At 43.8% G+C, this 21,738-nt stretch overlaps 1 protein-coding gene across 3 annotated transcripts in view; it reads left to right on the top strand.

Annotated features, from left to right (window-relative positions):
• The first annotated feature begins 1,008 nt into the window (after positions 1-1,008).
• The window catches only part of LOC109867194 (bisphosphoglycerate mutase-like), a 39,941-nt gene continuing 19,211 nt past the window's right edge, over positions 1,009-21,738 (top strand). Inside the window, exons 1-4 of one of the 3 annotated variants that reach the window (XM_031802039.1) lie at positions 1,045-1,111; positions 1,602-1,653; positions 1,740-2,372; positions 3,072-3,224. In XM_031802039.1, coding sequence (XP_031657899.1) covers positions 1,632-1,653; positions 1,740-2,372; positions 3,072-3,224 — 808 coding nt within the window. In that variant the 5' untranslated portion in view covers positions 1,045-1,111; positions 1,602-1,631. Of the gene's footprint in view, positions 1,112-1,601; positions 1,654-1,739; positions 2,373-3,071; positions 3,225-21,738 lie in introns of all 3 variants that reach the window. The other 2 variants (XM_031802040.1, XM_031802038.1) reach the window with 2 other exon arrangements.

Below are 21,738 nucleotides of genomic sequence, written 5' to 3'. Positions count from 1 at the left end.
GTACTTGTTCTCTTGTTCATTTGTGCACCGGGGCCTCCCACTCCTCTTTCTATTCTGGTTAGAGCTAGTTTGCGCAGTTCTGTGAAGGGAGTAGTACACAGCATTGTACGAGATCTTTAGTTTCTTGGCAATTTCTCGCATGGAATAGCCTTCATTCCTCAGAACAAGAATTGACTGACGAGTTTCAGAAGAAAGTTCTTTGTTTCTGGCCATTTTGAGCCTAAAAATGCTGATGCTCCAGATACTCAACTAGTCTTAAGAAGGCCCGTTTTATTGCTTCTTTAATCAGGACAATAGTTTTCAGCTGTGCTAATATAATTGCAAAAGGGTTTTCTAATGATCAATTAGCCTTGTAAAATGATCAACTTGGATTAGCTAACACAACGTGGCATTGGAACACAGGAGTGATGGTTGCTGATAATGGGCCTCTGTATGCCAATGTAGATATTCCATTAAAAAATAATCTGCCGTTTCCAGCTGCGATAATCATTTACAACATTAACAATGTCTACACTGTATTTCTGATTAATTTGATGTTATTTTAATGGACAAAAAAATGTGCTTTCCTTTTAAAAACAAGGACATTTCTAAAGTGACCCCAAACTGTTGAACAGTAGTGCATATTATATGGTATTGACATGCAAAATGTTGGATGTTTGAAGTTATCCAAATATGATTGAGTTACTGACAATAAATTACTTGTGTTATCATTGTCACGTGTATGGTCAACCGTCAGCTGCACACAGTTTATTCCACAAAGGTGATCGTGTGTGTGTGTGTGCGTGTGTGCGTGCGTGTAATTTGCATTGTGGATCAATCATAGTTCATACTGTAGTTTTAATGTCTAGCCTAATTCAGTGACTGTTACAATGTAGCTAGTAGAATCGGTCATGCCACGCCTTCTCTCCCATGACGACCGTTCTAGAGGGCCTTTTCTCTCATCTCTCTCCACCTATGGGCAGCACACATGACACAAATCCCGCCCTAACCTGAGCTTTTCCGTTTCGATTGGACCACAAGCTTTCAATCGCTGACTTCTTAAATGCTCTCGATGGTTGTCCAAATTTCTGTCAACAGTCACGACTATTGGGACGGACTTGTTACTCGCAGGGTAAGATCGTATTCATGCTATTATTATGATGCATGTTCCGGTACATGTATGTTTTGTAGCTTGCCATCTTGCAGTCTCGCGCGTAAACGCATGGCCGTTAGCAGCCTACCAATGAGATGACAAGTGCATAAGGCAAGCTCTTTTAATTTATTTTACCATTTGACTGTTATGATGTCAAATGTATTAATTAGGGAATGTGCAATAGCCACATTTCCATGTTTAGTTACTGAATTACCCTGTTTAATTTGGAGTTAAACAATAACCCGTTGTGTTGGCATGTAGCCTTTTAACCACTCGAAATGCCAGACATTTGCTGACCCCACTAGACCCACCCCCAGAATAAATTACATGGCGACTGCTTCTGACATTAAGCTTAGTAACAGCAGTTCCATAGTAACAGTAAAATATTAGGCTCGTGTGTGTGTGGTGTGTGTGTGTGTGTGTATAGCTGATAATGTACAACACCACTGAAATATTGTTGGATATTTAGGTTGATGAAACTCATCAAGAGACTTGTTGAATGATGTTTTTCCACTTATGTGGTAAGTGTCTGGCCACAGTACAGTACTATATGTTACTGCAGTAGTCCAGCATCACCCTCATCTGTAAACCCATTGTTTGTGTACAGTACAGGCTGCTGCTGCCAGACAGTCCATCCCGATGTCCAAGTACAAAGTCTTTGTGATGAGGCATGGAGAAGGAGCCTGGACCAAAGAGAACCGCTTCTGCAGCTGGGTGGACCAGAGGCTGAGTGAGGATGGGGTCAAGGAGGCTTTGGCGTGCGGTCACCTCCTGAAGGAAGCAGGCTACCAGCTGGATGTAGTATTTACCTCCCTGCTCAGCCGATCCATCCACACAGCCTGGCTGTTGTTGGAAGCCATGGGGCAGGAGTGGGTCCCCGTGGTCAGGACGTGGAGACTCAACGAGCGCCATTATGGTGCTCTGATCGGGCTGAATAGAGCTGAGATGGCCCTAAACCATGGTGAGGAGCAGGTGAAACAGTGGAGGAGGAGCTATGACCTCACGCCGCCCCCTATCGACGAATCACACCCTTACTTCCTGGAGATCTACAATGACCGCCGGTATTCTACCTGTGATGTGTCTAAAGAGTTTCTTCCGAAGTCAGAGAGCCTGAAGGATGTCTTAGAGAGGCTCCAGCCATACTGGGACGGCACCATTGTGCCGGAGATCAAACGGGGGAAATTGGTGCTCATCTCTGGGCACGGGAATAGCTGCAGGGCCCTGCTGAAACACCTGGAAGGTATGCCTGGTGGCTCCTCGTGTGTCTGTGTGTGTCTCTGTGTGCCAACCCTGCTCGGCTGGACTGCATCAGTTGCAGTACCATTATTACCATTGACTTTTGCTGCACTGCTATTGTTCTCTTTTGTTCCTGCAGATTTTAGTATGAGCTGCATGGCCACTTTCACTTGCATTTGAATGTTTGAATCCACAAAGGCCCTTGTATTGGAGTTTGCTAGGGCCTCCATGTTTTTAGACCTAGTTTGTAACTATCATTCACTCCCATTTGGATGAGAGGAATATACTGTATATTAGTTCCAGAAATGTCACGTGGTTGAACTTGTACCAAAAGGCCACTAGGTTTATGTTACATCAGGCTACTGCCAGTAGATCCACATTGACCTTTTCTCTTCCCCACAGGCTTCTAGAGATCACGTTTGTCGTAGTTGGCCAGTCAGGTACTTTATAGGCCGTTATGTTAGAAATTATCGTCGCTATGTAGCTGGACAAAAAAAAAAAAAATGTGTAACGATCTAGACGTAAACAAAGTTATTCACTTATCTGTGTATTTTGGTTTTAATTGTTCATGTTGCTAGCGCTTTACGTAACAGCATGGGCGAAAGCTGTGCTAACGGTTTTATTATGTTTATGGCGATAGTATGGTTGTTTTACTGTGGTTTACAGATGCAGAACAACACAACATTCAGTATTATATCAACAGGTATATCAGATGCTGATATCGTCAATGTGACGTTACCCACTGGGACACCCATTCTGATTGAGCTGGATGAGAACTTCCGGCCCACCAAACCCATGCAGCTCCTGGGAGACCAGAAAGCCATCCAGGCAGCCATCAGGAAGGTGGAGAACCAGGGTAAGGTCAAACAAACAGCCTGAGCATAGTCAACAGGATTCTAGTCATTCTGGATTGTAGAACATAGTCAACAAGATTCTAGTCATTCTGGATTGTAGAATATAGTAAACTGTATTCTAGTAATTTTAGATGATCAATTCTCTAAACTAGCCAAATTGACTAGCATCTGTTTGGCTAGATTAGAGAATCTAAAATGACTAGAATCCAGAATGACTCTTTCTGGATTGTAGAATCTAATCAACTGGATTCTAGTCATTCTGAATTGTAGTCAACTGACTGCATAATTGTGTTATGGACTGGATCCTATTTGGTACAACGTGGAAATGAAACAAGATAGTTTGTCCTTCTGTTAAGTGCTGTGCTTAGTAGATTTAACTTCTGTTTGCCAAGATAAAACCCTCTCAAAGTTAACATTTAACATGAAAATAGGCTGATTTGATTTGACCCTTGTATTGAGGTTCTTTAGAATTGAGGAAATACTAAGATGTGTCCCCAACAAAACCATTTTTTGAAAGATCTGTCCCACGTGCCTTCATTGCCAATATTTTCTGTAGGACTTTTACAATGCGATGTAGCTAGTTTTTACAGGTGAATTACGACTGACAGAATCCAGCAGGTGATGAGCCAGCACTAACAAGTACAGGTTAATTTATTAATCAAAACTCTTTTTAAGCACCTTTATAACAAATATTACCTCAGTGAGACCGACAGCCTGGCTATTCTTTCCAAGACAGAGCGGCGATTGTGTGAAGCTTTTTTTTGTATAGAATTGCTGTAAATGTTGAAACCAACGGGGCAAACTTGATAAGAGCGTGTCTTCCAGTGGAGGCTGCTGAGGGGAAGACGGCTCATAATAATGGCTGGATCGGAGCTAATGGGATGGCATCAAACACATGGAAACCATGTCTCTGGTGTATTTTATACCATTCCACTCCAGCCATTACCACGAACCCATTCTCCCCAATTAAGGTGCCACCAACTTGCTGTGATGTCCTCTTATAGGCTACATGCTAGTTTGAGAGACTTTCATATGAAATAACTGTAGGGCTTATTCATAAAATACCTACATTGACATGCTGTAATAAAGTCAGATTAATGATTTGCTGTATCATTGTATCATTTATTTCAATTTTTACTGTTCAAAGGAAAATATCCCCATCGTACCTTTTCTTCTCTACCCAACTTATCAATGTCATTTTTTTTGTGACTTTTATTTCATTTAGTGACAACAAACAAACATTTGAGTCAAGTGTTAACTTAACCTAAACTATGTTCAGTATACTCTTATGCTCTACACTGAACACCACTGCATTTACAATGTAGTACAGTGCTACTAAAGATTGTACCTGATGAGGGTACAATTATTAATATAGTGGCTTGTTTAAAAAAAAAATTGTCTGATGCACATGCTTAGACAAATTCCCCCCTTTTCCCACTTTAAATCGTATTTTCTTGTGGAACTTAATATATTACATTTCAGAGGTTGACGATAACAAAAATGATTGTGAATTGATGACCAAACAACCACTTGTTGTGATTGTTACACAAGTTTTATGCATTGTTAATGTAGGGAAAAATTATTCACTCCTTATGAGTGTTGCACTGTGTGTTACATCTGTTTGTGCATGGTTTTAGGGGGCATTTGAGGTGCTTTTTTAATTTAAAAAAATTTACACAGGAGAGAAATGTATGTGTGCCTCTTGTGTTTGAAACTGTCTTAAAAAAAAAATCCTCTATCCATCTGTCATAAACACTATCTTGGGTCATTTAAGGAAATGCTGACTCATTTAGTTGAGCCCTAAAACTGTAAATGTGTAAATTGTATATTGATACTGCAGTTCTGTAATGTGTTATACCCACAGTCCTCCTAAATGGTGACGATAGGAAGTATTGGACTCGGTTTGAACATTTTGACATTTGATGGTTTGCATGGTGGCAATGAAATAAAGGAACTGAAACCATGTCCCATTCAGTAACAGTATGACTGTCTCAGATCGCTTCTTTTGTGGTAATAATGGCAAGGATGTGACTGTATGGTCATGTGGAACTTAAGTGTACAGTCGTGTATTATGATAAATGTCCTTATCCTACCAGTTGGAGGAGCTACAGTTTTTCCTAATAAATCATGATAGTCACGTGATCTGAAATGAGCATAGCCCAGACAAATTCATCTCATTGTCAGGAGAACTTCGGACGGTTACAGGCAGGAGCTGCCCTGCGTTTCTGCACGGTTTTAGTTATGTGCCCAGGAGTGGCTGAAAGGGAGAAGTGGATGAAAGGACTATGCCAGAAACCATCACTCTGGGCAAAGACACTTGATTGAGCTGCCTGTTGTAATGGAACCAATAGAAAAGTCCCAAAAATGGAAAAACCCACCCACTTTGCATTCCAGAAAGGCTAAAGCAAGATTTCAAATGCTATTTGAAGGTCTGTATAGATCGTAGCGCTTTGGGAGGGATGTAGACTTCTATACTGTCCTTTGAATATGATTACGGCCCTGATAGGAATAAACTAGTTATTAGCCTCACTAATACTCCGACCGTGGTTACGGACCTGATAGGGCTAAACTAGTTATTAGCCTCACTAATACTCCGGACCTGATAGTAATGAACTAGTTATTAGCCTCACTAATACTCCGACCCTGGTTACGGACTTGATAGTAATGAACTAGTTATTAGCCTCACTAATACTCCGGACCTGATAGTAATGAACTAGTTATTAGCCTCACTAATACTCCGACCCTGGTTACGGACCTGATAGGAATAAACTAGTTATTAGCCTCACTAATACTCCGACCCTGGTTACGGACCTGATAGGAATAAACTAGTTATTAGCCTCACTAATACTCCGGACCTGATAGTAATGAACTAGTTATTATCCTCACTAATACTCCGACCCTGATTTACGGACCTGATAGGAATAAACTAGTTATTAGCCTCACTAATACGCCGGACCTGATAGTAATGAACTAGTTATTATCCTCACTAATACTCCGACCCTGGTTACGGACCTGATAGGAATAAACTAGTTATTAGCCTCACTAATACTCCGACCCTGGTTACGGACCTGATAGGAATGAACTAGTTATTAGCCTCACTAATACTCCGGACCTGATAGTAATGAACTAGTTATTAGCCTCACTAATACTCCGACCCTGGATACGGACCTGATAGGAATAAACTAGTTACTAGCCTCACTAATACTCCGGACCTGATAGTAATGAACTAGTTATTAGCCTCACTAATACTCCGACCCTGGTTACGGACTTGATAGTAATGAACTAGTTATTAGCCTCACTAATACTCCGGACCTGATAGTAATGAACTAGTTATTATCCTCACTAATACTCCGACCCTGGTTACGGACCTGATAGGAATAAACTAGTTATTAGCCTCACTAATACTCCGACCCTGGTTACGGACCTGATAGGAATAAACTAGTTATTAGCCTCACTAATACGCCGGACCTGATAGTAATGAACTAGTTATTATCCTCACTAATACTCCGACCCTGGTTACGGACCTGATAGGAATAAACTAGTTATTAGCCTCACTAATACTCCGACCCTGGTTACGGACCTGATAGGAATGAACTAGTTATTAGCCTACCCACATCTTTATTTAAAGCCCTGATGTTTTAGCCAATGCGCTTTGAGTTGTATCGTCTCATCTACCTTCAACTGTTTAAAGGGAGAATCAGACGTTTCCACCTGGACAGCATCACGGATCCCCTCTCTTGTTTTTGCAGGTGTGGAATCAGCCAGAATTATAAGATTGTTTTCATTGCTCTGACATATTTTTGTACATTTAACATCCGTCACCATGCCTGCTACAGGATATGGGCAGCTATAGCTCCAAGGCTAATGGGATAGTGCCAACTTCTTTACAAGTAGTTGAGCCCAGAGAACGTTCCAATATTATGTTTCTTGTTCATTTATTTTCATGCTGAAGTTTAATTGTGTCGATAAGGTTGCTTCATTAGAAAGGAATGTTTACTTTTTTAGAAGTAAAATAAATGAAAGCTCTTTATTATTGCTTTCATCATTAGTGTTTCATAATAGACGAAGTCAACTGTCACTCGTCCACTTAGTGAACTACAAGTATAGAGTAATAGCCGATGAAAGTTAAACATCTTAGAGACAGGACAAGCCAAAACTACCGTAGCCAGTGGATAAATAAACTGTTCTAATTCTCTCTCCCAAGCTACTGACTTCGATCCTAAAGAAACAAGTGGCTTTCTGCAGGACAGGTACGTTTTCAATTACATATAAACTTTGCATGCATTTACAGTGCCTTCGGGAAGTATTCAGACCCCTTCATTTTTTTTTACACACATTTTGCTACTGTCACGTCCTGACCATAGAAAGCTTTTTTTTCTATGGTAGAGTAGGTCAGGGCATGACTGGGGGGTTGTTCTAGTTTATGTTCTATGTGGGGTTCTAGGTTTATTTTCTATGTTGTCTCTAATTGGGGATCATATTTAAGTAGCATTTTTTTCCACCTGTGGGTTATGGGATATTGTTTGAATGTATGTGTGTTGAGTTAGTGCACATAGCATCTCTGTAGTCATGGTTCGTTGTTAGTTTATTGTTTATTTGTTTTTGTCATTGCTAAGTTTCACTTTATTCATTCAAATTATGTGGAACTCAACATACGCTGCGCCTTGGTCCGATATTCATTCCAGCGAACGTGACAGAATATTCCCAACAACAAAGGACCAAGCAGCGTGCCCAGGAGGAGGAAGTATCCTGGACTTGGGAAGAAATCCTGGCAGGCAGGATCGCCTTCCATGGCGGGAGACGGAAGGAGATAATGGAGGACAGTGACTACGCCAGGGTTCGCGGCCACGACGCAAGCACAAGACACAGCCTCAAAAAAAAATGTTGGGGGGGCCACACGGGGTGGTCGGCGAAGTTGAGGGGTGAGTCAGAGACCGTCGAGGAGTTATTGGACAAATTGGAGGAGAATGAACAGAGGGGAGAGTTAGAGACCTTTGAGGAGTTATTGGACAAATTGGAGGAGAATGAACAGAGGGGAGAGTTAGAGACCTTTGAGGCGAGTGAAGCGAGAGAGCTGTTGGTTTGGCGTAGTATGCGCGGTATTCGCCCTGAGGAGCGTATTAGTCGTCCGATGCCACCTGAGTACTAGTCCTGAGAAGTGTGTTAAAGTTCCGGTACAATTGATGCCGGCTATACACACCAAGTCTCCAGTGCGCCTTCACAGCCCAGTACGTCCTGTTCCTTCTCCCCGCACTCGCCGTGTGAGGTGTGTCATCGAACCAGTAGCATTGATGCCGGCTATACACACCAGGTCTCCAGTGCGCCTTCACAGCCCAGTACGTCCTGTTCCTTCTCCCCGCACTCGCCCTGAAGTGCGTGTCACCAGTCTGGCGCCACCTGTGCCAGCTCCACGCACTAGGCCTCCAGTGCACCTTCCCAGTCAGGTACGTCCTGTGCCTTCTCCTCGCACTCTCCTTGAAGTGCGTGTTCCCAGTCAGGTGCGTCCTGTGCCTGCTCCTCGCACTCGCCCTAAAGTGCGTGTCACCAGTCTGGCGCCACCTGTGCCGGCTCCACGCATCAGGCCTCCAGTGCACTTCCCCAGTCCAGAGCTTCCGGCGACGTTCCCCGGTCCGGGACTTCCAACGACAGTCCACAGTCCGGAACCTCCTGAGACGGTCCACGGTCCGGAACCTCCAGCTCTATGGCAGGAGCCCCACTCTGCGCCGAGGTCCAGTCCAGCTCCATGGCGGGAGCCCTACTCTGCGCCGAGGTCCAGTCCAGCTCCATGGCGGGAGCCCTACTCTGCGCCGAGGTCCAGTCCAGCTCCATGGCTGGATCTGCGGGATGAGCGGATACTTCGTCTCGCACCAGAGCCTCCACCGACACTAGACACCCCCCCCTAACCCTCCCTTTTTGTTTCAGGTTTTGCGGTCGGAGTCCGCACCTTTGTCACGTCCTGACCATAGAAAGCTTTTATTTTCTATGGTAGAGTCGGTCAGGGTGTGACTGGGGGATTGTTCTAGGTTTATTTTCTATGTTAGTGATTTGTATGATTCCCAATTATAGGCAGCTGGTAATCGTTGTCTCTAATTGGGGATCATACTTAATAGCATTTTTTTCCACCTGTGGGTTATGGTATATTGTTTGAATGTATGTGTGTTGAGTTAGTGCACATAGCATCTCTGTAGTCACGGTTCATTGTTAGTTTATTGTTTATTTGTTTTTGTCATTGCTAAGTTTCACTTTATTCATTAAGATTATGTGGAACTCAACACACGCTGCAACTTTGTCCAATATTCATTCCAGCAAACGTGACAGCTACGTTACAGCCTTATTTAAAAATGTATTAAAGTTTTTTTCCTCTCATCAATCTAAACACAATACCCCATAATGAGAAAGCAAAAATAGATTTTTAGGGAAAAAAACGGAAATATCACATTTACATAAGTATTCAGACCCTTTACTCAGTACTTTGTTGTCTCTCCAGAGATGTTCGTTCGAGTTCAAGTCCGGGCTCTGGTTGGGCCACTCAAGGACATTCAGAGACTTGTCCCGAAGTCACTCATGCGTTGTCTTGGCTGTGTGCTTAGGGCTGTTGTCTTGTTGGAAGGTGAAATCTTGGCCCAGTCTGAGGTCCTGAGCGCTCTGGAGCAGGTTTTCATCAAGGACCTCTGTACTGTGCTCCATTCATATTTGCCGTGATCCTGACTAGTCTCCCAGTCCCGGTCCCTCAAAAACATCACCACAGAATGATGCTACCACTACCATGCTTCACCGTAGGGATGGAGCCAGGTTTCCTCCAGACGTGATGCTTGGCATTCAGGCCAAAGAGTTCAATCTTGGTTTCATCAGACCAGAGAATCTTGTTTCTCATGGTCTGAGAGTCATTAGTTGCCTTTTGGCAAACTCCAAGCGGGCTGTCATGTGCCTTTTTCTGAAGTCTGGCCACTACCATAAAGGCCTGATTGGTGGAGTGCTGCAGAGATGGTTGTCCTTCCATCTCCACAGAGGAAATCGGGAGCTCTGTCAGAGTGACCAGCGGTCACCTCCCTGACCAAGGCCCTTCTCCACCGATTGCTCAGTTTGGTCGGGCGGTCACCTCACTGACCAAGGCCCTTCCCCACCGATGGCTCAGTTTGGGCGGGCGGTCAGCTCCCTGACCAAGGCCCTTCTCCACCGATGGCTCAGTTTGGGCGGGCGGTCAGCTCCCTGACCAAGGCCCTTCTCCACCGATGGCTCAGTTTGGGCGGGCGGTCAGCTCCCTGACCAAGGCCCTTCTCCACCGATGGCTCAGTTTGGCCAGGCGGGCAGCTCTAGGAAGAGTCTTGGTGTTTCCAAACGTCTTCCATTTAATAATGATGGAGGCCACTGTGTTCTTGGGGACCTTCAATGCTGCAGACAGGGTCTGAATACTGCCAGGTCGCAGTTGTAAATGAGAACTTGTTCTCAACTAGCCTACCTGGTGAAATAAAGGTGTTCTCAACTGGCCTACCTGGTGAAATAAAGGTGTTCTCAACTAGCCTACCTGGTGAAATAATAAAAAATCTAACCTATGTAAATAAGGTATTTCTGGTTTTTATTCCTAATACATGTACAGAAATATCTATAAAACCTGTTTTCTCTTTATCATCATGGGGTATTGTGTGTAGATTGATGAGGGGAAAAAATGATGTAATACATTTTAGAATAAGGCTGTAACGTTAACAAAATGTGGAAAAGGGAATAGGTCTGAATACTTTCCAAATGCACTGTAGAGCAGTAAAAAGACATGCTTTGTCATACCCCTGGTATACGGTCTGATATACCACAGCTGTCAGCCAATCAGCATTCAGGGCACGAACCAACAAGTTTATAATTTGACTTAACATTCCGTTTGCCATACATTAAGCAGACGCCCTGTAGTGGAAAAACTGTGTGCCGCAGAGTACATGCCAAGTCAGGCTCCTATTCCTTAGATGGTACAGTATTGAGAATAGAGTCCAAAACCAGAGCCACTTTGTGTTGGAGCGTGTGTGTGTGTGTGGACGTGTTTAACCATACTTGTGGGGACCAGAAGTGCCCACAAGAATAGTAAACAAACAGAAATTTGACCAACTGGGGACATTTTGTTAGTCCCCACAAGGTAAAATGCTATTTCTAGGGGGTTTAGGGTTAAGGTTAGAATTAGGGTTCGTTTTAGGGTTAAGAACTAGGGTTAGGTTTAGGGTTAGGGTACGGGTTAGGGTTAGGGAAAATTGGATTTTGAATGGGACTGAATTGTGTGTCCCCACAAGATTAGTTGTACAAGACTGTGTGTGTGTGTGTCTGTGAGCCATCATCTGCTGATGAACAATGAGTGGGTGATCAAGAAATTGTTTTGGCTGCAGTTAACTCTCTTCCTCTCCTCTCCCCGCCACCTCCCCCCTCCTCTCCCCTTCTCTCCCCCTCCTCTCCTCTCTTCTACACAGCCAGTGGCTATGAGAATGGGATTTGTGAATCTCATTGTAGAAAAGAGCACAAGGCTCTCTTTCTGATACACCTGTAGATAGACCTGTCTAGGTCACCTGTAGATAGACCTGTCTAGGTCACCTGTAGATTGACCTGTCTAGGTCATCTGTAGATAGACCTGTCTAGGTCTACTGTAGATAGACCTGTCGATAGACCTGTCTAGGTCACCTGTAGATTGACCTGTCTAGGTCACCTGTAGATAGGCCTGTCTAGGTCTACTGTAGATAGGCCTGTCGATAGACCTGTCTAGGTCACCTGTAGATAGGCATGTCTAGGTCTACTGTAGATAGACCTGTCACTAGACCTGTCTAGGTCTACTGTAGATAGACCTGTCGATAGACCTGTCTAGGTCACCTGTAGATAGACCTGTCTAGGTCACCTGTAGATAGACCTGTCTAGGTCACCTGTATATTGACCTGTCTAGGTCACCTGTAGATAGACCTGTCTAGGTCACCTGTAGATAGACCTGTCTAGGTCTACTGTAGATAGACCTGTCGATAGACCTGTCTAGGTCTACTGTAGATAGACCTGTCGATAGACCTGTCTAGGTCACCTGTAGATTGACCTGTCTAGGTCTACTGTAGATAGGCCTGTCGATAGACCTGTCTAGGTCACCTGTAGATAGGCATGTCTAGGTCTACTGTAGATAGACCTGTCGATAGACCTGTCTAGGTCTACTATAGATAGACCTGTCGATAGACCTGTCTAGGTCACCTGTAGATTGACCTGTCTAGGTCTACTGTAGATAGACCTGTCGATAGACCTGTCTAGGTCTACTGTAGATAGACCTGTCGATAGACCTGTCTAGGTCTGTGTTTTTGTGTCCTTATACTTATAGGAAAATAGTATTATTGTTTAAACCTGTGTCCTCGTGTTTAAACCTGTGTCTTGGTGTTTAAACCTGTGTCTTAGTGTTTAAACCTGTGTCTTATTGTTTAAACCTGTGTCTTGTTGTTTAAACCTGTGTCTTGTTGTTTAAACCTGTGTCTTATTGTTTAAACCTGTGTCTTAGTGTTTAAACCTGTGTCATAGTGTTTAAACCTGTGTCCTCGTGTTTAAACCTGTGTCTTAGTGTTTAAACCTGTGTCATAGTGTTCAAACCTGTGTCTTGTTGTTTAAACCTGTGTCTTAGTGTTTAAACCTGTGTCTTATTGTTTAAACCTGTGTCTTATTGTTTAAACCTGTGTCTTATTGTTCAAACCTGTGTCTTAGTGTTTAAACCTGTGTCTTGTTGTTTAAACCTGTGTCTTATTGTTTAAACCTGTGTCATAGTGTTTAAACCTGTGTCTTAGTGTTTAAACCTGTGTCCTCGTGTTTAAACCTGTGTCTTAGTGTTTAAACCTGTGTCATAGTGTTTAAACCTGTGTCTTAGTGTTTAAACCTGTGTCCTCGTGTTTAAACCTGTGTCTTAGTGTTTAAACCTGTGTCATAGTGTTTAAACCTGTGTCATAGTGTTTAAACCTGTGTCTTAGTGTTTAAACCTGTGTCCTCGTGTTTAAACCTGTGTCTTAGTGTTTAAACCTGTGTCATAGTGTTTAAACCTGTGTCTTATTGTATAAACCTGTGTCTTATTGTTTAAACCTGTGTCTTATTGTTTAAACCTGTGTCTTAGTGTTTAAACCTGTGTCTTATTGTTTAAACCTGTGTCTTATTGTTTAAACCCGTGTCTTAGTGTTTAAACCTGTGTCTTAGTGTTTAAACCTGTGTCTTAGTGTTTAAACCTGTGTCTTATTGTTCAAACCTGTGTCTTAGTGTTTAAACCTGTGTCTTATAGTTCAAACCTGTTTCTTAGTGTTTAAACCTGTGTCTTATTGTTTAAACCTGTGTCTTATTGTTTAATCCTGTGTCTTATTGTTTAAACCTGTGTCTTATTGTTCAAACCTGTGTCTTGTTGTTTAAACCTGTTTCTTGGTGTTTAAACCTGTGTCTTAGTGTTTAAACCTGTGTCTTATTGTTTAAACCTGTGTCTTATTGTTCAAACCTTTGTCTTAGTGTTTGGGATCGGACCCTTTTTTTTCAATTTTCACCTAAAATGACATCCCCAAATCTAACTGCCTGTAGCTCAAGACCTGAAGCAAGTATATACATATTCTTGATACCATTTGACAGGAAACACATTGAAGTTTGTGGAAATGTGAATTTAATGTAGGAGAATATAACACATTAGATCTGGTAAAAGATAATACAAAGAAAACATTTTTGAAATCACCTTTGAAATGCAAGAGAAAGGCCACAATGTATTATTCCAGTTTAGGCACAAATTTGATATTAGCCACTAGATGGCAGCAGTGTACACTACTGTTCCAAAGTTTGGGGTCAGTTAGAAAAGTCCTTGTTTTTGAAAGAAAAGCTATTTTTTGTCTATTCAAATAACATCAAATTGTTTAGTTTAAGAAACAGACACCTCACAAGTCCTCAACTGGCAGGTTCATTAAATAGTACCCTCAAAACACCCGTCTCAACATCAACAGTGAAAAGGCGACTCCGGGATGCTGGCTTTCTAGGCAGAGTTCCTCTGTCCACTGTGTGTTCTTTTGCCCATCTTAATCTTTTCTTTTTATTGACCAGTCTACGATATGGCTTTTTCTTTGCAACTCTGCCTATTGTAAGTCTTCAGGTATCAGGTCTCCGGTGTGTTTCACCACTGTGAAACCCCTGTGAAACTCTGAACTCAGGTGCTTCTATCCTCAGTGTGCACCAGTATTGAGACTGCTCTCTCTCATTGTGTCACTGTCATAAAGGCAGCTTAGAAATGAGAATTTAATTGCATGTTTAGTTCAGGATGAGATGCTGACACCCTCCCTCGTCACTACTAAAAGCTGTAAAAACATTATGTTGATTGAAAGAGTTTTGTCCAATGTCCCTCTACGCTACGCGTGTTCGCGGCCGCGCACCTCTTCAAAGACTGCTGCTCAAAATAAATATCATGCAGCGCAGAGACGCAAGAGATAGATTGATCTTCACTGAGTTCCCTTACTAGTTTGGACTATATACATCAACGTTTTTTCTGTGATCGAATCAACATTATATCAGCCCCTTTTCAATGCAACAAAACAAAACAAATCTAATTTTACAAAATTGATTCTGTGATTATGTTGTAGGCAGAGCCAGAGCACAACGGAGTAGAATTCTATTGGCTGGGGAAGCCCACGAGTGGTCTTTCAATCACCTGGAAGTGAAGGCGCTTTTCAGATCAGAGCGCAGAGTCGCGCATGTGCGCATTTGTTGATAATCTTTGCTAGTTAGCGAGTTATTCGCCCAGTAATAGATAAGTATAGTTCGGCAATGGGGAGTTACTGCTTTCCTACAAGAGCACACAACGTGTAGGCTACATTTGGGCAGGGTTTGCGTACAATGGTCAGGGTTCGCACATAATGAGCAGGGTTCGCACATAATGAGCAGGGTTCGCACATAATGAGCAGGGGTCGCACAGAATGAGCAGGGTTCGCACATAATGAGCAGGGTTCACACACAATGGTCAGGGTTCACACATAATGAGCAGGGTTCACACACAATGTTAGTCAGCCTACCTGGTGGTGGGTCAGCCCGTGACTGCCGCGACTCTGACTACTGTTAGTCAGCCTACCTGGTGGTGGGTCAGCCGTGACTGCCGCGACTCTGACTACTGTTAGTCAGCCTACCTGGTGGTGGGTCAGCCTGTGACTGCCGCGACTCTGACTACTGTTAGTCAGCCTACCTGGTGGTGGGTCAGCCGTGACTGCCGCGACTCTGACTACTGTTAGTCAGCCTACCTGGTGGTGGGTCAGCCTGTGACTGCCGCGACTCTGACTACTGTTAGTCAGCCTACCTGGTGGTGGGTCAGCCTGTGACTGCCGCGACTCTGACTACTGTTAGTCAGCCTGGCGAGTCGAGTCTTTCTGTACAGATGTTAATTTGACATTATTGATAGAAAAACAATCCATAAAATGATCTTCGGTTAGTGGAGATGGAGGAGACTGAAAGGAAACCAGATGCTTAGAGTACTTTGCTTCCTCTTTCAAAATATCATTTGTTGAATCATGGACGAAGTTTCAGTAAATTATTTTAGGTAGCATTTCTATGTTGAAGATAAAAACATAATTTGGTGCATTTCCCCCCCCCCTCCCCCCATATTCCATCCAGGTGGCTTTATTTTTATAATACAGTATATTACACTTGATGTTTCTTTAATAAGTCCCTCCATTTCTCTTTGTTTTTCCTCTGACTTATTCTGTGCCTCTTATAGTACAGTTTTTATTGCTATCTAACTGTACTGTTAGTCCTTCTATATCCTTTGTTAATATGGACTCTTTTGATCTAAATTGCTTTTGTTTTAGAGCTGAGTACTGAATTGCATGGCCTCTAAAGGCCCATTTAAAAGTGTCTTATACAATACGGGGATCTGCTGTACCTATGTCGGAAAAGTTCAGTTATAAATTACTATGTCCTTGTTAAAAATATGTTATCATTCAATAGGCTCTGATTAAATTTCCAATATCCTCTCCCAAGTGGAAATTCTGTAAGAGAAATGTATCTGCCAATTATCTGATTGTCCAACTGCATTCTGTCCCCTATCAACACTTTTTAACTTTTGGTGCCGACGAGAATAACATAAGAAAGTAGTCAAGACGACTAGCTTGATTGAGCCTCTGCCATGTATATCTCACGAGGTCTGGATATTTAAGCCTCCATATATCCAACAGTGTCCATGACATTCGTGATTTCCTTAAGTGCATATCTCCCACCATAATAATATAATCTTGTATTGCTTGTAGGGTTGATAATTTATTATATATATTTTCTAAGAAACGTGGATCATTATTATTTGGGGCGGCAGTGTAGCCTAGTGGTTAGAGCATTGGACTAGTAACCGAAAGGTTGCAAGTTCAAATCCCTGAGCTGACAAGGTACAAAATCTGTCGTTCTGCCCTTGAACAGGCAGTTAACCCACTGTTCCTAGGCTGTCATTGAAAATAAGAATTTGTTCTTAACTGCCTTGCCTAGTAAAATAAAGGTAAAAAAATGTTTTTGTTAAATTTGGTCCGTAAAGGTTAATGAGCTATATCTGTTTATGTCCAATAACATATTTAAAATCATCCATCTACCTTGAGGATCTGTTTGGACAATTTGCACATTCAGATCAAAATGACTGTTAATTAATATCATCACCCCTTTTGAGTTTCTTCACCCATTTGAGAAGTATATTTCACTCCCAGTCCTTTTCCCATACAACTTCATCTAAAATTGTTAAATGAGTTTCCTGTAAACAATAGATATTATATTCCTTCTCTTTAAGACAGCTGTATCCCAGAGGATGTGGTTTCATTAGGAATCCCAGTCATTCTCAGTAGAAGTTGCTCCCTTCTCAGATTCAGCTGCGACTATCTCTGTATTCAGTACTAGAATCTTACAAATTGTTTGGGTACATAAACATTCATAAACATCCCACCCCCCCCCCCTGTTTCAGAAAATTTGCTCCCTACTGAACACTACCCAGACCACACTTTAGTGGAACAACCGGGAAAGGAAGGTCCCACAGTGAAAAAAGGCTTGCTCGCTATGCTGGCTTTGTTTTGTGACTGCCGTGTAACAGTCTCTGAACGGGAGAACTTGCACAAAGCAGCCATATATACACACTTCACTATTCCAACTTATTGAGTATTGTGGAATCTTTCCAGAAATAACATGAAGTTTTATCATATTATCATTATTATTTAATGGACTGGGAGACGTGTAGTACAACCAAGGCCTAATTTAAATTGATAGTAGCCTCTAATATCTTAAATGTTTTTAAAAAACGCACAGGAAACTGTAGCTTCAAACAAAAACGAGGAGTTTTGATATATTTTTATTTGCTGTTCTAAGCCAAAATGTCTGGAATTTGAACTGTTTCTGGTCTCTGATTTCTTTCTCCTTCCTCTACTCTCTGAGACTGAAGAAAAAAACCTGCATTTTCAGTCTTCAGAAATGACGTATTGTGTTACCTTACTCTGCGACTGTTCTGTTCACCCTGTTCGTCTCACTCTGGACGTAGTTGGCAGTGAGCTGTGAATTTACAGTAGCTGTCAATGACATACCCAGTCAGTCTCAGGATCATATCAAAAGAGCATTTCATTGGCAGTAGTTATGAACATACACCCATCCCATAATTCACTTCTTTCAGCATCTGTTTATTCCTCAACGACTATTCTGTTATTGTATCTGCCAATCACGTCTCTTCTCAGTGGAAGCAGACTCTCTCTGAACAGGACAACCTTCAAATAATAAGTCAGTCAGTGACTTGCGAACGGAAAACCATACATTTCTTACATCAAATAATGTTGAGTTATTATTGTGACATATCCTTTAAGAAATTGGGCTGCTCTGGCATATTTGACATCTCAGTTCAGAGGAGCTGTTTCAACCTTGTCGTTCAGAGTCTTGGCATTTGTGAGTTTGTGAGTTGGCAAGGGTTTCGTATGACTTATAATGTTACGTAATGGACTGCACTTCACTAAATCCCTCCTGGTCTGCCTGTCTGTACAGCCTTAAATACAGATGTATTATGACTAACTAACACAGTGTTTTATAGATAGGATAGTATATATGCTTTGGTAGAGATACCCAGTGTAACATTATCGCTTAAATCTATTTTGTTATTTACATTTACAATATGTTGGGAATTTCAGATGTTCTTTTCCTCCTTTCTCCCATGATGAGAACAATACATACACACCTTGGAAAATGTTCAACATGGAGTGTCATAGACAATGGGGGAGAGGGAGAGAGGGGGAGAGGGAGAGGGAGAGAGAGGGAGAGGGAGAGAGGAGAGAGGAGAGAGGAGAGAGGAGAGAGGAGAGAGGAGAGAGGAGAGGGAGAGGGGGGAGGGAGAGGAGAGGGAGAGAGGGAGGGAGAGGGAGAGGGGGGGAGAGGGAGAGCGGGGAGAGGGGGGAGAGAGGGAGAGGGAGAGAGGGAGAGGAGGGAGGGGGAGAGAGGGAGAGGAGGGAGGGGGAGAGAGGGAGAGGGGGGGAGGGAGAGGGGGAGAGAGGGAGAGGGGAGAGAGGGAGAGGGGAGAGAGGGAGAGAGGGGGAGAGGGAGAGGGAGAGGAGGGAGAGAGGAGAGAGGGAGGGGGAGAGAGGGGGAGAGAGGGAGAGGGGGGAGAAGGAGAGGGAGAGGGGGAGAGGGAGAGAGGGAGAAGGAGAGAGGGAGAGGGGAGAGAGGGATAGGGGGGAGAGGGAGAGGGGGGAGAGGGAGAGGGGGGAGAAGGAGAGAGGGAGAGGGAGAGAGGGAGAGGGGGAGAGGGAGAGAGGGGAGAGGGAGAGGAGGGAGAGAGGGAGAGGGAGAGAGGGAGGGGGAGAGGGAGAGGGGGGAGAGGGAAGAGAGGGAGAGAGGGAGAGGGGGAGAGGGGAGAAGGAGAGGGGGAGAGGGGGGAGGGGGAGAGGGAGAGGGAGAGGGGGGAGAGGGAGAGAGGGGAGAGGGAGAGAGGAGGGGAGAGGGAGAGGGGGGAGAGGGAGAGAGGGAGGGAAGGGGGAGGGAGGATGAGAGGCTAGAGGGAGGGAGGCTGATAGTTATAGCTGCTGAAAGAGCAAACAGGAATGATTTGTGCAGTAGGAGAGAGAGCAGAGGTATATAAACCAGACTGTGGATATTGATATTCTGAGAGAGGAGGGAGGGCTGCACATGGACTAAGCCTAAGAGTTGCTACTTTATTTATTTTTATTTTACCTTTATTTAACCAGGTAGGCAAGTTGAGAACACCTTTATTTAACCAGGTAGGCAAGTTGAGAACACCTTTATTTAACCAGGTAGGCAAGTTGAGAACAAGTTCTCATTTACAACTGCGACCTGGCTAAGAATAAAGCAAAGCAGTTCGACAGATACAACGACACAGAGTTACACATGGAGTAAAACAAACATACAGTCAATAATACAGTAGAAACAAGTCTATATACGATGTGAGCAAAGGAGGTGAGATAAGGGAGGTAAAGGCAAAAAAAGGCCATGGTGGCAAAGTAAACACAATATAGCAAGTAAAACACTGGAATGGTAGATTTGCAGTGGAAGAATGTGCAAAGTAGAAATAAAAATAATGGGGTGCAAAGGAGCAAAATAAATAAATAAAATACAAATAAATACTGTAGGCAAAGAGGTAGTTGTTTGGGCTAAATTATAGGTGGGCTATGTACAGGTGCAGTAATCTGTGAGCTGCTCTGACAGCTGGTGCGTAAAGCTAGTGAGGGAGATAAGTGTTGGTAGTCAATAATACAGTAGAAAAATAAGTCTATATACAATGTGAGCAAATGAGGTGAGATAAGGGAGGTAAGGTAATTACAATATAGCAAGTAAAACACTGGAATGGTAGAGTTGCAGTGGAAGAATGTGCAAAATAGAGAGAAATAATGGGGTGCAAAGGAGCAAGATAAATAAATACAGTAGGGGGAGAGGTAGTTGTTCGGGCTAAATTATAGATGGGCTATGTACAGGTGCAGTAATCTGTGAGCTGCTCTGACAGCTGGTGCTTAAAGCTATGGGGGGGAGATATGTGTTTCCAGTTTCAGAGATTTTTGTAGTTCGTTCCAGTCATTGGCAGCAGAGAACTGGAAGGAGAGGCGGCCAAAGAATGAATTGGCCGTACCGTACTTGTCCACCACCAGGACGTTGAGGTCAACGAACAGAGGAGGCCTCCTTCACTCACTATCCTTCGAGACCTTGTGGTACAGTTTGTTGCAGACGGCGCACCTCTACAAGAGTGTCTTGAAGCGGGCCCGGGCTCGGGCGCCCAAGCGTAGCGGAGAATGTTCTGGCCTCTTGATAGTACAGCCTCTCGTAGTATAGCTTGAACTCGGATAGGCTGAGCTTACTGCAAACCAACTTCTCCTTGTAGCCCATGGCTCGGTGGAACGTGATTGGAGTCGCGGCCGGGCATGCTTCGGAAAGCGAGGCCGCTTTCTTGTTGGTCATGGTGCTTAGGCACACGCTGACTCCCATGGAGGTGAGCCTGCCATACAGCAAGGACAGGGTGTACGACTTGCCGTAGCCAGCGTTGCCGCTGAGCAGTGTCAGAGTCAGCCCCTCCAACCTCATGTACAGGTCAACGGTGTCCGACACCCAGCGCTACTGGGAAGTCAGAGACATGGCCAGCAGAGTCTCCCTGCAGCGGCGATCTTCCCAGCAACTCGGCGAATCCGCCGGCCTCTCCGAAGTTACAGGGGTCATAACGAGTGGTCGTGACAACAAGATGAGACAACAAGATGAGACGTACAATATTTTTTGAGATTGTAGAATGAACCGATGTGTTTGTCTTTTTCCAATATATGGGGTTCACTTCATTGACAATGGGAATTGAATAGAATCTGTTTCTTCTGCTTGGAGTGATGTTGCTCTTGCTCATGCTCTGCAAAGAGTTTGGTGAGCTCCGCGGCAAAAACTGAGCCGGTCGAGGAGTCGGAGGCCAATTCCCCTTTCCATTTCTCGGTATCGTTCTGAGACAGCGGAGCCAGAGTTTTCTTGTCCTCGATCACAGCCCTGGCGATGTCCCTTAAGTTTCGTTCCTGGATTTGTCGCAACGGGAGCCTCGATCTGACCAAGAGAGTCTCTGATCTGTAGAGCGAGCGCCCTGAAGGGCTCGAAAGCACAGTCCCAGGGAGGATGACCCGATGTTCTACGTGTACTACTCCACCACCATGGCACTGACCCTGAGGGATCTGCTGGTTCAAGACGGTCGTTTCAGTATAGAAGGATACTCGATCAGGTGTGTCTTTGTAACCAACAGCCCCAATAGCCTCGACCTGGATACCCCGTTGATCGACTTGGCCCCGAGTGACATCTACCGGCTGGGGATAGGCATCTCCAGAATGACACAGTTGCTGGACCGGTGATGACCCCCAGGTACACCAGAGCGAGAACTACCCCCTACAGAACCAGCGCTCGCACCAGAGTCGAGACCAGAGTCGAGTCCATAGCCGAAGCCGAGACCAGAGCCAAGGCCGAGACCAGTGCAGAGGTCAGCTCCGATGATACTGTGATGATTATCAGCGAGGAAGAAAACAAGGAAGACCTCGTTGATGAAGA

Source organism: Oncorhynchus kisutch, linkage group LG22, assembly GCF_002021735.2.
Source record: "Oncorhynchus kisutch isolate 150728-3 linkage group LG22, Okis_V2, whole genome shotgun sequence".
Lineage (NCBI taxonomy): Eukaryota > Metazoa > Chordata > Actinopteri > Salmoniformes > Salmonidae > Oncorhynchus > Oncorhynchus kisutch.
Note: the sequence above shows the minus strand (reverse complement) of the source record. Positions and strands in the feature narration are given on the sequence as shown.